The sequence below is a fragment of the Cricetulus griseus genome, chromosome 4 (assembly GCF_003668045.3).
Source record: "Cricetulus griseus strain 17A/GY chromosome 4, alternate assembly CriGri-PICRH-1.0, whole genome shotgun sequence".
Taxonomy (NCBI): domain Eukaryota; kingdom Metazoa; phylum Chordata; class Mammalia; order Rodentia; family Cricetidae; genus Cricetulus; species Cricetulus griseus.
This window is the reverse complement of record NC_048597.1, coordinates 178063969-178079690: the sequence shown is the minus strand read 5'-3', so window position 1 is coordinate 178079690 and position 15722 is coordinate 178063969. Positions and strand designations below refer to the sequence as shown.

The 15722-nt window shown below is 38.0% G+C and overlaps 1 protein-coding gene across 7 annotated transcripts in view; it reads right to left on the bottom strand.

Moving 5' to 3' along the window:
* The window catches only part of Herc1 (HECT and RLD domain containing E3 ubiquitin protein ligase family member 1), a 154047-nt gene that overhangs the window by 41225 nt on the left and 97100 nt on the right, over positions 1 to 15722 (bottom strand). For 6 of the 7 annotated variants that reach the window (XM_027411294.2, XM_027411293.2, XM_027411299.2 and 3 more), the window contains exons 35-43: positions 14094 to 14333; positions 13569 to 13652; positions 11301 to 11821; positions 8432 to 9207; positions 7657 to 7855; positions 4909 to 5069; positions 3633 to 3749; positions 2878 to 3109; positions 795 to 919 (exon numbers count right to left, since the gene is read on the bottom strand). In XM_027411294.2, coding sequence (XP_027267095.1) covers positions 795 to 919; positions 2878 to 3109; positions 3633 to 3749; positions 4909 to 5069; positions 7657 to 7855; positions 8432 to 9207; positions 11301 to 11821; positions 13569 to 13652; positions 14094 to 14333 — 2455 coding nt within the window. The remainder of the gene's footprint in view (positions 1 to 794; positions 920 to 2877; positions 3110 to 3632; positions 3750 to 4908; positions 5070 to 7656; positions 7856 to 8431; positions 9208 to 11300; positions 11822 to 13568; positions 13653 to 14093; positions 14334 to 15722) is intronic. The other variant, XM_027411298.2, reaches the window with a different exon arrangement.

The window sequence follows — 15722 nt, the reverse complement described above, 5'->3', positions numbered from 1 at the left end:
TTTTAATAATAAAATTCTTTTTTAACAATGAATAATGTGGTTTCTAGTTTGGAAAATTTATTTCTTTGTGGCTAGGTATATAGTTTAGTGGTAGAGAACTTGGCCCTGGGTGTGATCCCTAGCACTGTGATGATGATGATGATGATGATGATGATGATGATGATGATGATAAAATAATGGAATACAGATATAGCTCAGTGGTGGAATGTTTACCTAGAATATGCAAGACTCTGGGCTAAATCACCAGTATCATAAAAGTTACAAAACGAAAAGAAAACACATCCCCATGCCCCCAAAACAATCCTAGAACTTACAAGTATTGAGAGAATTTATTCTTGCTTTATCTAGGGCCTAGTGAAAGGCTCTAAAGTCCAGAATACAGCAGAAAAACCAGGGCCTACTTTTGTGTGGTACAGTGCCCCTCCCAGAAACTTCTGATCACTGATGTTAAACATTAAATATGCACCATCACTTCTCAAATTGTAACTGACTAAAGGCAGTTAGTAACTCAAATTGTAACTAACTAAAGAAAGAACAGCCACAAAATCTTTAAAATCTACAAGTGGCCACCACAGCCTTCTATATCTGAAGGCAACTTAAAGACAAATTTATGAATACATGCTGTGATTGCTAGTGAAATTATATAGTATACAAAATTATATGCAAACAACTGTTCCACTTAGTAGTAGCAATAATGAGTTCACTTATTCTTTAGTTGGTATCTTCTTTACTGCTGCTTCTGTAACGATTTTTAAATGAGATCTTTCACCGAGAGAGATGTGAAAAATAATTACCTGCTCTTGCAAGCAATGTGCGAGCTGCTAAGTCAAACTTGTGCCTTCTTGTTACTGTTGAGCGGCCTCTAGCTGGTGGTCCACTTCCAGAAGCTGCATTCTCTGTATGATCCAGATTATCAGGGCTACAAAAGCAAGTTTGAAGGGAAAGCAATTTTTTTTAGAGCTCTCATGAAGAGAAAGCAAAAATGCAAGCTTCCTTGTGGTATTACCTTTTTCTCAAAATATCACTGATAAAATCAGGTACGCGTGCTCGAGTGTGCGAGTGTGTGTGTGTGTGTGTGTGTGTGTGTGTGTGTGTGTGTGTGTGTGTGTGTGTGTGTGTGTGTGTATTGTAGGTACAAGTGAATGTGTTAGAGATTGTGTGTGGAGGCCAGAGGACAACCTGTTGTTGTTTCCTAGGTACTGTCTTTATTCCACCCACACCCCCACCACCACCACTGAGACAGGGTCTCTTACTACCCTGGACTATCCAAGGAGGCTAGGCAGGCTGGCTGACTGGCTAGCAAGTCCTGTGGATTCACTCATCTCTACCTATCTAGATGATGATGCAGTGGTGGTGTGGTATGGTGGTGTGGTGTAGTGTGGTCTGTGTGTTTTGAGACAGGATCTTACTATGTACTCCAACTAGTCTGGAAATCCATATGTAGACCAGGCTGGCCTTGAACTCAGAGATCTACCTCCTTCTTTAGGGATTAAGGGTGTGTACTACCACACCTGGCCATGCCTGGGTTTTTAAAAAGGGAGTTCTGGGACTCAAACACAGGTTGCAAGTACTTTACCAACTTAGTTAATTAATACCCCTTAAACAGGTTTTTATGGATTAAAATTTAAACATCTAACACTGAGCTATCCCCTCAGCCTACTAGAAAACTTTGAAACATTTTTCATTCCTAGTGAACTCTTTAGTTTTAGGTTTGTCATAAACTGCTTCTTGGGCATTAATTTTATCTGATTTTGGATTCTGCCAACAGTAAAATGATGCTTAATTCATGTCCAAAATCAAACAGGATCAGAAACGGGTATGTGGCTAGTAGGAGTGCTTTGCCTAGAGTGTGAAAAAGCCTGGAGTAGCATCCCACTGCAAAAGAGAAAATAACTTCAAACTAAATGCTAGATGATTAAATACTTAACATATGAAATGATTGAGAATCTGTGCCTAGGGGAAACATACTTCCACTTAAATTAGGAAGATATTATTAGAAAAAGTTTGCAGGTTGCCTAAGACATAACCAAAGAACTTGATGGTTAAATGATAAAAAATTAAAAATCAAAAATCAAAAAGGGGTTGCTAGAGAGATGGCTCTATGATTAAGAGCAGTGGTGGCTGCTCTTCCAAAGGACAGGGATTTGATTCTCAGCACCCACATCTGCAGCTCCTAACTGTCTGTAACTTCAGTTCCAGGGTATCTGCTACTCACTTCGAGCTTCTATAGGCAACAGACATTGTGCACAGAGATATATGCAGGCAGAATATTTATAAGCATAAAGTAAAAAATTTTAAATCAAAAGGAAATATAGAATCATAAGAAATGTAAAAGGAAAGTGATTGCAGGAGAAATTTTTGGATATTTTATTATATCTGGTGATAGGGTACATATACTCCAGAAATATTTTCACAGCAGAAAAAAAATAAGGAACATATAATACTAGATAGTAGAAACTACAGGATTTGGGAATATGCCTATATATCTCAGTGTCAGAATACTTGCCTATCATGTATGTAACTTTGGATTTGATTCCCAGCACTGAAGAAAACTTTAGAATAAATAGAAATATGAATTTAGTTGAGACAAAAAAGTCTATTTATATCAAATTCATTAATTACATCAGTTGGTATTTGGCTTTTTTGGCAGTGCTAAGAACTCAACTCAGATCCCTGTGCATACTATGAAAGTACTTTAGCAGTGAAGTAGTTGGTAGCCAATTAAATAATTTTCTAACATTAAAAAAATCCAAAGGCCAATTTTTTCAAATTCTTATTAAATTTATATAGCAGTAGAAGCATTTATGAAGGGAAAAAATAGGGCTTCAGCATAACTACTTATGACATGAGACAGAAATAAAGAAACTAGGATTTTACCTTTCACTAAAGCCTTCCTCCATTTCAGCAGCATCAGCTGATGGTATGTCTCCAGGTGACTGCAAATAACACGGATCATTTGACTTCCCACCACTTCCCAGAACTGTTGTTCCATGTCTGGAGTCTGCTGTGCTGCTTGGCTGGGGCTCCTCTTCATCCTCATGTCCAGGGTGCTCAATCATCCACATAGCAAGAACAGTGATATTCTGGGCATCAGCCTCTCCTCGAGCACCTATACAGACAGAAGCAGTGTATGATACGGAACATGGTTAAAGTAACCAATGACTCATGTTATTAATTTAACAGTGTTAGTTCTGATGATTTTACAATAGATCTATTTAAAATCTTAAGAAGAGGGGCTAGAGAAATGACTCAGCACTTAAGAGCAGTTGCTGCTCTTCCAGAGAATCCAACTTCAAATTCCATTCCCGATATCCGTATTAGGCATCTCATAACCAACTATAAGTCCAGGTCAAGGGATCCAATGCCCAATGCCCTTTTCTGGCCTAGGTAGGCACCTGTATTCACACACACACACACACACACACACACACACACACACACACACACACACACACACACACACACACACAATTCACACACACACACACACACACACACACACACACACACACACACACACACACACACGCCTTTAAAAAAATCTTAAGATTTACAACCTCTTAAAAAATGCTTCCTTCAATAATATTTAAGGCTTGTTATATATACAGATATGGAACTATAACATATCTTACCTGTAGCTTCCATGGCTTTGGCAATCTGTCGGAGAGAGAATCCCATTTCCAGCAAGGGGACTGCAATTGCTGGGGGAGGCGGAGAGGTTGAAAGTCTGCTGCTTGGGTCTGACAAGGCTGAAGCAAAAGAACAAGCAAAGTGGGTTTGACTACTACACACCATAAGCAAAGTGTACACATAGTGACCATGAACTTCAATTTCCTAGAATTATTCAAACAACACAAATTTACTATTAAAATATGGTAAATAAAACTGGGTATTGAATTACATGCTGATAATTCTAGTACTCAAGGGGCTGAGGCATAAGGACTATGATTTTGAGCCAAGTCCAATAGAGGGTTTTTTCTTTTTTATTGATTGTTTGCTTATTAGTTTAAAATGCAAATACAGCCAATTTTCTCATAGCAACATAGGGATGTTGTACAGATAAGTAAATCTACTAGTAATAAAAATTAAGCAAAAATTTGCAAAAGAAACCTTTTTCATCTGAACTACTGCAAAATTAACATAATAAACCAAATGTTCTATTTCTCCTGAATGTTAATAGGTAACTCCTGCAACTACCGACAGAGTTTAGAAATTAAGAGTGTCATCATTTAATCCAGTTCCCATTCTAGTTTTACTACACATGCTGATAATGTTCATTATAGCAAAGAATCTAGGATCATCTGTGCATTTTATCTGGTTGACAAGTCCCTTTGGTCTCCTTAAGCTCCTTGGTTTTCCCCTGCTAGTACTGGATATCAAACTCAGGGCCTTACACATGCTAGGAAAGCACTATCCCACTCTATTTTTACTTTTTATTTTGTGACAAGGCCTCATCAAGTTGTTCAGGCTGATCTTGAACTTGTGAGCCTTCTGCCTCAGCTTCCTGAGTTGCTGTTCAACTACTTGTGATACATGAAAAATTTTGGCCTAATTATTTTGTATAAAGCCCCTCAATTTGGAGTTCTCTGATGCTTCCTTGTGACACATTACTGTTGTGCAGGTTATGAAAGAAGTTGTGACTAGAAAGACATTTACAGCATTGAACATTGGCTTATTAGGAAAGAAGGAAGAGCATATGTAATTGATATGCAGGTTACTTCTCTCCAAATGGCCATAATTCAATCTATAATTCAAAACACAGAAGGCACTCAAGTTTGAAGGTATAGTTCTCTTTCATTAAATCACCTTTTATATTCAATTAAGAAAAATTTGGTGATTATATAACAAAGCTCATATATCTAGAATGCAAAGAGGTTTGGGTACCACAGAATATGACAGTAAGATCACCTGTGCGGTTAGCTGGCCTTGTAGACTGGGAATCAGGAGAAGTTAAACTTTGCCTCCTTCCTACTTCATCAGAAGGAGAGGTCGGTAATGATGATATTGGAGGAGTCTGTGCACGACGTGTAGGAAGTACAGTGGTGGTGGGGTAACTAGAGAACATTTGCCTTTAAGAAAATAATGCTGATTAGCAAACAAACAAAAAAATCCCAACTGGGAAAGAACAGACAGGTCATGAATCTTCTTACAGAAGAAGTTATAACCCGGAAGACAGCACAAATTAGCTACAATTCAACACAGGGTGATGAAAGAATGATTCTTCAGTATTAAAAGTAATTATGACCTAGGGTACTCTTCAATATGAATCCTTGCCTTGATGGAGTTTTTCTTCTATTATTATATAAAGGTGAAAAGGTACTGTGGTATGAATATAGTAGCCAAGAAACTAAAGAAGAATTTTAAGGACAGGAAACTTGGATTAGAGATGTGGCTCAGATGGCAGAGTATTTGCCTAACACGCACAAAACCCTGGGTTCAATCTCCAGCCCTGTATAAAACTTGGTATGGTGGCATATACTATAATCTCAGCAACCAGGAGGTGGAGACGGGGATTCATGTTCAACCTTGGTCTTTTAGGTAGTTCAAGGATAGCCTAGGATATATAAGACCCTGTCACAAAAACAAAAAGAGGAAAAACTTGATGTTACTTTTAAATATAAATCCACTGGCTATAAAATTAATACATTGATCTCAGGTATTAACTTATAGAAAAAATAAGTATCCAGTTACCCAGCACAATTGAAAAATAGTGTGTAAGTATGATATACCAAAGGGAGTTAACATGAATGATACTAAGGTAGCATGAGCAGTCTATGAATGACAGGCACAGAAAGGATAGGTACTCCCTCTCACACTGGGAAGGTGGACACTGATAAAAGAATCAAGTACAGATCTGCCCTCAAAACTAGGAGTTTTTTCTTTTCTGTAGTGCTCGGGACTGAATGTGGGGCTACTTGCATATGCTAGGCAAGTGCTCTACCACTAAGCTTTAGTCTCAGCAATCAAAGAGGTAGCTAGCTTCAGAAGAGCACTGTTTATTCAATCAGCCAGAGCACACAGAGGGAACAGTAGCTCACCGAGTTTTGAGGAGATAACTGCAGTCAGTTCCAATCAAGTCTAAGCCAGTAGTAGAGAAACAAAGACTAAGAAGAAAGGAAGATTCTAGGGATGTACCTTTGAGTCATCTGGTGGGCACCTATGCCAACAAAGGGGCAGGTTTCTACCCTTTAATTCTATCCTTACTTTCGTCAGAGCCTCAAAGGAGACAAGATGTCACAGATTCTCTGTGAACACTTTTATTATTTTTTTAAAGATTTATTTATTATGTATATAGTGTTCCGCCTGCATGTGTCTTTGAAGGCCAGAACATGATATCAGATCTCATTACAGATGGTTGTGAGCCACCATGTGATTGCTAGGAATTGAACTCAGGACCTCTAGAAGAGCAATCAGTGCTCTAAACTCCTGAGCCATCTCTTCAGCTCCTCTGTGAACACTTTTAAATTCTGAAATTGCCAGAAGCATTAAAAACCACAGGAATGCTCTATCAGGAGCACCTAGAATTATGACTCAAATGAGAGAGCTAATAAACAGGTGGGCATCAGTGCTCCTCCACACAAATATACAGTGGCAATTTTCAAAATGTGAGCTGAAGACCAGTACATGTACATGTACACACACACACACACACACACACACACACACACACACACACTCCACTAGGAAAATAAATTAAAATGCAAACTATGGGCTCTATATACCTATTAAATCTGTCTTGCTGGGGCATATAATCCCAGAACGTTCAAATAGCTCATAGGTAGGAAACTGCACACCAAAACTTGAGAATCATTAAGGGTAGAGATGAGGCTCCCATTCTACTGCCTAGTTCAGTGAGAATAAAGACAATCTATCTGAGAGGAACAGCAGAGAAAAGAGAGGAAAGGCTAGTTTGCTTTCCTTACTTCACTTAAGCCAGTCTCTACTCACTGATATGCATACAAGTTGCTACTAAGCAAAAAGGAATTTAAATAAGTAAACACCGTATAGAATTCACCCTTATTACATATAGATGGCTGAAGAAGCACTATAAAACATGTTCCTTTCATTTGAAAAAAGACTTGTTTGATCACAGAGTAAAAATGAAAGTGCACAGCTACTGAGATGACGCAGCAGGGGAATGAGCTTACCACGAAGGCATGATGAGCTCAATTCAACCCCTCCACGTGTGTATTGTGGTATGTGTACTGTCATGCCACATAAATATTAAAAAGTTTAACAAAAGAAAAAAGAATTATGTTCAAAAGGGGAAGAACACAAGAAGAAAAAAATTAATTCATGCAGATGATTTCTTTTTCTTTAAACTTTACTACTCAAAATTCAAGTATTGGTCTAGAGATAAGCTCAGCAATGCAACAGTTGTGTAACATGTAAGGGTCTTGAGTTTGATTCTCAGTAGCAGTGCCAACCTTCCTGCCCCCAACACAACTCCTCCCCACCAAAACAAAACAAAAAAACAGGAAGAAGCAATTAATTTGCTTTCTGAGGAAAACATGTCTTTAAAAGCTTAGCCAAGCCAAGTGTGGTGGTACACACTTACACTCCCTACTCAGAAGCAGGAGTATTACCTGAGCCTGAGAAGACAGCCTGACCTTGTCCTCCCCCAAAAGATCATTAGACACAGGCCATCCTCTCTACCTGAGAAGACTAAGTGGCATCACTCCTGGAGACTCAGACGCAGGCACCGTTTCTGTGTCGGTGACAGGAGTGGTGGCAGTGGTGGTGTCCTCAAGGGAGCTGCTCATAAAGGAAGTCGTGCTGGATGCTGAGGGACTGGTGGTAACTGGTGTCTGCGCTTGCTGGGCATGGTCACTTTCTTCAGCTGGTTGATCAATCTCTGTAAATCAAAGGGTTAGGAAGTAGTAAGGGTTTGTCTTTTTCAAAAGTAATAGTCAAAAATGGAAAACTTTAATTTTAAATGTTTCTTGAGGGAGGTTTGGTTATATACATCTATAATCCTAGCACGTGGGAGGCTGAAGCAAGATCTGAAGTACAAGGACACATTGGGCTATGTAGCAACCCAGCCAAGACTATACAGTGAAACCTTGCTTCAAAATTAAATAAATAAATAAATAAATAAATAAATAAATAAATAAATAAATATCAAAGTTCCCATACATATTTTCTGAAGAAATTTCAAAAGAAGTTCTACTCACCCCCGCCCCCTCTCCTTTCACTATCATATTCATTAGTCTAGATTCTATAGGCCCTTGCCTATGTTTATGTAGATTTAAAATGGAAAGTTACAAGTACACAATAATTATTAATGTAAAGGTAACAAAAAATGATCATTTATCTTACAAAGGAAAAACAATGTACACATTTCTTCGTCCAAAAAATTTATGTTCACAAACTCTTTATAGGATTATATTACTTTTGACAGTTATGAGTATAATTTCATCAGATAACATACCTTGCTTAATTTTGCCCCCAAACTGGTCTTCCAACAGCCCATGGACCACTAGTTTGTAAATCATAGCTTGAGCCCGTTCCAGATCAGCTAACCCCAACGCTCGTTTTATGGGTGACCGCATGACTGCTCGCTTCACCATGTGTCTCATCAGGAACTGTAGAGCAGCACGCATCTCCACATCCTCGTGAACAACTGGAGAGCTGGCACAGTCTGAGTTGTGGCCATTTTCAGCTAGAACTTTTGGAATCAGCAAGAGCTCAGCATATTTACTACAGCCAAGAAGAGCACTAAGTGACTTCATAGCACCAAGGTAGAGATAGGAAAGCTGGACTGCTCTGATTTCTGACTGAGCTATGTCGTGGGTTTTAGATGTATGTTCATGATTTTTTCTCTTTCCTTCTGTTACTTGATGTTGGGATTCCACACCTGGCAGTGTTGGTTCTAAAGAAAATGAAGCTATTTCATTTTCTGACTTGGAGCTTGTGGCACCCTGACTTTTGGCATCATCAGACATTAACCCTGTTCGCACATCTAACATGGATTCACTCTCAGGTTTCTGCTCAGAGTCCACCTTTTCCTCAGACTCATGACGGTGTTTCTTTTCATGTCGCTTGACGCTCTGTTTCCCCACATCTTCATGAATGCCTGTCAGATATGTTAGGTCCAGCAGCACAGAAGCTGTCAGGCCTCGGAATCGTGCCACATCAAACAGCAGTGGTTCGCAGGGTTCCAGGTTATACAATGGAGTATCACTAGGCGACCAAAAAGTTGGGAAGCTTTAATAAAGATCAGAATGACACAGGAAAAAGCAAGTGAGGGAAAGACAGGAGGAAGGTACAGAAAATAACATAGACAAAACAAGACGTGTCATGTATACAATGCAGAGAATAACTTACACATTGACATCATTACGGAATGAAAAATGATATTATGAGAAAATAGAGATGTGATGATAAATGCAACAACAATGAAATACGCATGTGCTCTCAAGTGAGAGTATTTACCATTATACAATGTAAAGCAGAGTGAGCAAACTTCCCAGGTCTAAATATCTCAGAGCTTTGGGAACATGTGTACTCTGCTGCTATCACTCAGCCCTGCCATGATAGTAACAAAGCAACCACTGACACACAAAGCAAAAGAATATGGCTATATAACTTATAAAATAGGAGATAAAGCAGATGCAGTCTAATGTAAGCTAGTTGGGAAATTTACATAATAAATCTAGTTTGTTGAGTATATAGTAGATATTTGTAACCTCCTTCATAGGAGACTTTGTCTCGTTAAAAATTTTACTTTGTAGTCTTCAACTGACACTCAAAAATTTAGTTTAAGCAAGAATATGGTTACATATCCATTATATATAGCACAAAATTCCTGAAGTTTAAGAGTTACATTAATTATAGAAAATACAATAAAAAGCCCAGCAAGTATCTGAAGTTTTGTTGTAATCACCTACTTCTTCGCTGTCTTATCTTCCTAATCTCATTTTCCCTTTGCCACATTTTTCTTTTTCATATGTTAACTTACTTATTTTACTATATTGCATACATACTAATAAGATATTGAACCTTCTCTGAAACAAAGCAAAGAATGAAAGCAAAGGAAGACACTTTTCTGTGATTTTGTAAAGCTGTCGCTGGTTTTTGTGAAGTGAAGGGTGTACAATAAGGTTCATTATAAGCAGACATTATATATAAACTTTACATATATGTGTTTTTCAACTATGAGTCTATCATATTTATTTAGTCCTAAAATGGCACTACTTTCATTAAATATTCTTTTAAGATAATGTTCTGTCATATTAATATACAATTGTAAGAATCACATTAGGTAATATAATCAAGTTACATAATATTGTCAATAAATCCTCATTTCCAAATGATAAAATTGTATACTCAGATAGGTGAGATCCTTTACGAATTGAAATATTTAACATTGAATATATGAAGTTTATATTTTAAACGATATACATATACATTTAGATGCTCTTAAGCATCGTGCTTGTGTCAAATAAAAGTAGTTCTCCTAACTATTAAAATAATGTACATTGAGAGAATAGAAGTGTGCGTTTTAAAAGGTAGGGTGGGAGGTAATGGCATACACCTGTACTCTCAGCACATGGGAGACTAACAGAAGGGATCATGAGTTTGAGGTCTATTTGGGTTACATAGTGAGCTACAGGCCAATCTAAGCTACAACATTCTGTCACAAAAAGTGTGGGGAGAGTTCATTAAGGAACTGGAGGGAAGGCTCAGTGGTTAAGAGCACTAGATGCTTTTGCAGGGGACCAGGGTTCAGTACCCAGCATCCACAGATGGCTCACAACTATCTGTAACTCCAGTTCCTCTGGCAACGTCCTCTCTGGCCTCTGCAGGCATAAGGTACACAGGTGGTGTACAGACATACATGCAGGTAAAATACCCACATGCATAAAAAAATAAAATTTTAACGTAAAAAAGGCAGATCTCACTTAGATGTTCCTAACACAGCACTTCTTGAACATAAAATCTGGTCAATAAGTTAGCCAGCTGGGTTTTTACTGTTCAAACATATGATGGAAATGATCAAAGGGCAGGAAGTAGGCAGGGATAGCTCAGTGAGGGATCACTTGTCTAGCATGCACAGGACCAAGTGTGATCTCTGGCACATATACCTCCTAGCAACAGAAAGCAGGAACCCAAATAAAACAAGTTAAGCCTAGTGAACTTATCAGTTCTTTACCATATCTAGCAACACAGAAAATCATTTTTAAAAGTTAACTAGCAGTTTATTTATAATACATTATTACTCACTATCCATGGGCAATTGCCCATTTTACCATCAAATACTTATCTGCTATAAGCAAGCGTAACTCAACACATCATACCTGATGGTAATTTCTGCTTCATCCCACTGGACCTTGGCAGATGTGCTGCCTTCTTTGACCACTCCCAGCAGCGTGGCATGGCGCCCAGTTTGCTTGTGAACACACCGACCTCCAACTCTAAGACCAGCATCAACTCCTCCTATCACTGCTAGCACAGGCCACACCTCTATGCAAAGAGTCCTCAGCTGCGGTTCTGAGAGGTCAGCAAGACCATGCCTATTATGTTTACCTTTTTCTTCTTCTTTGTTCTCTTTCTCCTCTCTGACTTCATTTTCCTCTCGGCTCTGAACCGAGCGGCTTTTCTTTAGCTTCTGACCTGACTCTTTAATACATATCTTAATTTTATGTAGCCTTTCCATCATCTTTTTGTTAATGCAGTAAGTCCAACGGTCTGTTCGGTGAAGGATACGGATAAGCTGAATAGTGGCCTCAGCTAGCACTGCTGCTACTGGACTACAAATAGGGTCTCCTGGAAGTAAATCCCGTGGTGTGCCACGCATCTGCATATCACAAATTTTCACCTACGTAAAAGAAGAGAAGATGGGATGTGTGTGATATTAACAGGTTTCCTTAACTGTTTGTCAATACAGGTTCTAGTAAATGGAAGCATATGATGAACTAGCGTTAGTATACTGTGACCCCACCCCCAACAATGGGCAGGAAATGTTAGAGACCACTGAAATGATTAGCAAGATGAGCCCTTTAGAATGCCCTGCCATTGAAACCTTGTGTAGCCCACAAGTTTCAAAGCAAGTAAAACCACTCAAAGGATGTATAAGAGGAATGTATATGTGTCTGACTCAATTTAGTAACCCCCATCCTAGCCCCCCAAAATGTCTGGAAGAAACAGTAACTATCATCCTTAAAATCCAGAATAATATTGAGTCTTGGAACTATCTTATATTGTTTCAAGGGCACAATGATAAAACTACACAACTAGGATAGTCCCAGTACAAATATACACTATGAGTAGGACACAGAATTGAAGAGAGGAAGCTGGTGTGGTAGCACATGTCTGTAGTCTCAGCACCTGGAAGACCTTGAGTCCAAAGTCTTTCTTTGCTCTGATGGTATACTTAAACCCTGGTAACATTCTTTAGTCCAAAGTAGGCTTGGTGCTTTCCAAAATCTATAAACCTTGGAGAATTCATCCAGCCTTAGGATTCCAACCATAAATATATGTATTTTGTCTGGAGGACTTTTCTGATAAACTTCAGAATCTCTGTGAGTTCAAGACAAGTCTGGGCTATATAAAAGACCCTGTCTCCGCTCCCTTACTCCCTAAAGATGGTAAAAGAGGAGTGAGACTTGGGTTTAAATCATAGTTGTCCACAATCTTGGCAAGCAATTTAAGTTTCAGCTTCTTTATCTGAAAAAAGGACACTAATAATAGTATCTATCCCCTACACTTTATAAAAGAAGTGATATAGACAAAGCACTTACTAGTGCAATACTAGGTTCACTTAAAGTTAATTATTTCTTTTCCTCAAAGAATATCATCAGGGTACAAGAACACAACCAGGGCAAAGGATGATATCAAGCACTTAGCAGCCTCTACTTTACCTGTAGGTTACTGGCTAGTCTCAGAATGTGTGTGTGTGTGTATGTGTGTGTGTGTGTGTGTGTGTGTGTAACACTTTCATTATAAGAAAATTATATGATTTAACTTGAAAATTTTCTAGTATAAAATTCTAGTATAAAATTGACAAGAGACCTAAGCTACCCTCCAGTAAAAAGGTGGGAAAGGGAAAAACATCACCACTACCCATAAAGAGAAGCATGTTTCTGCTTTTGTTTTACATAAAGAGATTAAAAAGGTTTCAGTGAGACTGCATGCCTATAATACTGTTCTCATCACATTTAAAACTGTAACTTCTTACAAGGTCTGAGAACTCTCCCTTATGAATGAAAGGTAGTTTCCCCACCATAACTTAACTTTACCTTATTCAGCTAATGTTATCTCATTACATTTGAGTATCTTCTCATATCCATAACTACCAATGAACCATATTACTCCTAGTATAGTTCCCATAACTTTCACAGTGCTACTGTTTACAAGTTGGTAAACTACACAACTATAGTGCCTTAATAAGGAGTAAAGACAATTCCTAAAATTATCTACCCTTCTAGAAGAAGGACTTCCATGGGCCAAGAACTTTTAATGGTAGAGATACCTATCTATTTTATGACCTCTGTGTCATAATAACATAACATTAATTTAAATAACTAGTATCATTCATGCGTAAATACGGGTTGGGATTCTGTTACCTTCTCACCAGGATTGCTGCTGTAGAACATTACACATGGGTACAGCTCTGCGGCATCCACATCTTCAAAAGCTAATTTGGGTTCCTAGAGTGTGACAGAGAAGCAAATGAAACTCAAGTTGCTTTTAAAATTGATATTAAGTAGTCACATTAAAATTAAGAGGTTATGAGAAAGAACAAAAGTTACTAGAACCATATATCAACTGCCCTTGCACCCAAGACAATGATACATAGAATATGTGATCCTAAACTGTTTGCTTGTTTCAAAAATCTTACTTGATCTTTACCACCTTTTTGTTAAGTTTGACACTGATAAAGAATTTTAAAAATCATAGAGTCAAAGACAAGAAAAAAAAAAAAAAGAGGAAAGGAAATAGTCTATACACTAAATAACCAGTACTTGATAACATGAGTGGAATTTAAATTAGAGGGGAAAAAGAGAGAGAGAGAGAGAGAGAGAGAGGAGAGAGGAGAGAGAGAGAGAGAGAGAGAAAACAAAAGTAGTGTTTGTGAACACTACTAGTACCTCTCCATTTTTCCCAAAGGAAATGGTCCTGGCTTCCATGTCTAACACACAGGTAATGAAATCTCCTTGAGTAAAGCTGGACAGCGTCAGAGTCTGTTCTCCATTATGATAGAGGTTACCACTGTAAGCTCTATAGAGCCACATGTCTGAGGTAGTGCGGTGATTAAAATCATGTACTGGCCATCGAGAAACTCCAACACATGTGCCCTCGTTACCTCTATTTTCCTTCACAATATAAAACTAAAAAAAGAAGAAAAAAACAACTCATAAATGTTCATTAGTACTGAAAAAACTGTGCTATTACTACATTGAGACTTGGAAATATGTTTGTAAATAATATTTACACATTTATAGGAACATATTAACTTCTTTCCGTCTAAGAAGAAATAACATAAATATGAAATAATTTCATCAGTTTGTAAGGCACATTTATTCTTTACCTTGTAAATATAAAGAATAACTTTTGGTACCCACAATATATTTTTTTAATTGTTTTTTTGTTGTTGTTGTTTTTTCGAGACAGGGTTTCTCTGTGTAGCTTTGGAGCCTATCCTGGCACTTTCTCTGGAGACCAGGCTGGCCTCAAACTCACAGCGATCCACCTGCCTCTGCCTCCTGAGTGCTGGGACTAAAGGAATGCGCCAACACCTGGCAGTACCTACAACATTTAAGTTAATGATTTTAGCTTACAATTTAATTATGATGCTGAGGGAGTATTTTAGAAAATTATTTATAGAAAGCTTCAACTTCTTACACAGATTTTGCGACTACTTTCTGTATACCCTTTATTCAGAAAGGATGGGAAACTACAGGGACTAGCATCCTCCCTCCATTCTTTAAAGGGCTGACTCAACCCCCTGCTGGTGATGCTCACTTACTGTGTTCATTCAGCATTCTAGTTTAGTTTTGAGTAGTTTGATTCTATAATCTATACCTTTCTCCTGACACATAAGACATCCCTGTAAGGCAGTTTTTTTGTTTAAGCTGGCTCCAGAAAGAGATTGGTATTTTCAACACTATTTATCAGATAAAAGATATTTATCAGGATAAAAGAGGTATATTTTCTAGTATATGAGTATATTGCCTGTGTGTGTATCTATATGTCACGTGCATGCCAGAACCTACAAAGGTCAGAAGAGCCTCCAGAACTGTAAATACAGATGGTCACAAGCTTGTATGTTGGTGCTGAGAATTGAACCAGAGTCCTCTGGAAAAATAGCCAGTGTTCTTAACCACTAAGCCATCTCTCCATCCTCAACAGGTAGGTTTTTAAATCTTATGTTTTGGGGATAAAAAAAAGGTTAAGACCTAACCTTCCTGTTTAATTCTTTACAACAAACAACAAATTTTTGTGTGGAAATTCTTTTATCTCTCTTGCACTCAACTCATCTGTAAAAAAAGTCTACATGAAAACTAAAAATGATCAAGATTGAAAAAGAATTCAAGTTATAATTACTTAACTAGGCATACCAAGTACCTTACAACACAGTGAAAACAAAAACTCAAGGTCTAGGGAGGTGTGGAGAGGGCATCAAGCATTAAAACTGTTCCTAGCTGTTCTCCCTCTAGAAGGGGAAAATTGTCATTGTCCTGAAAGCTGTTGTGATCACTTGCAACTCAAAATGATTG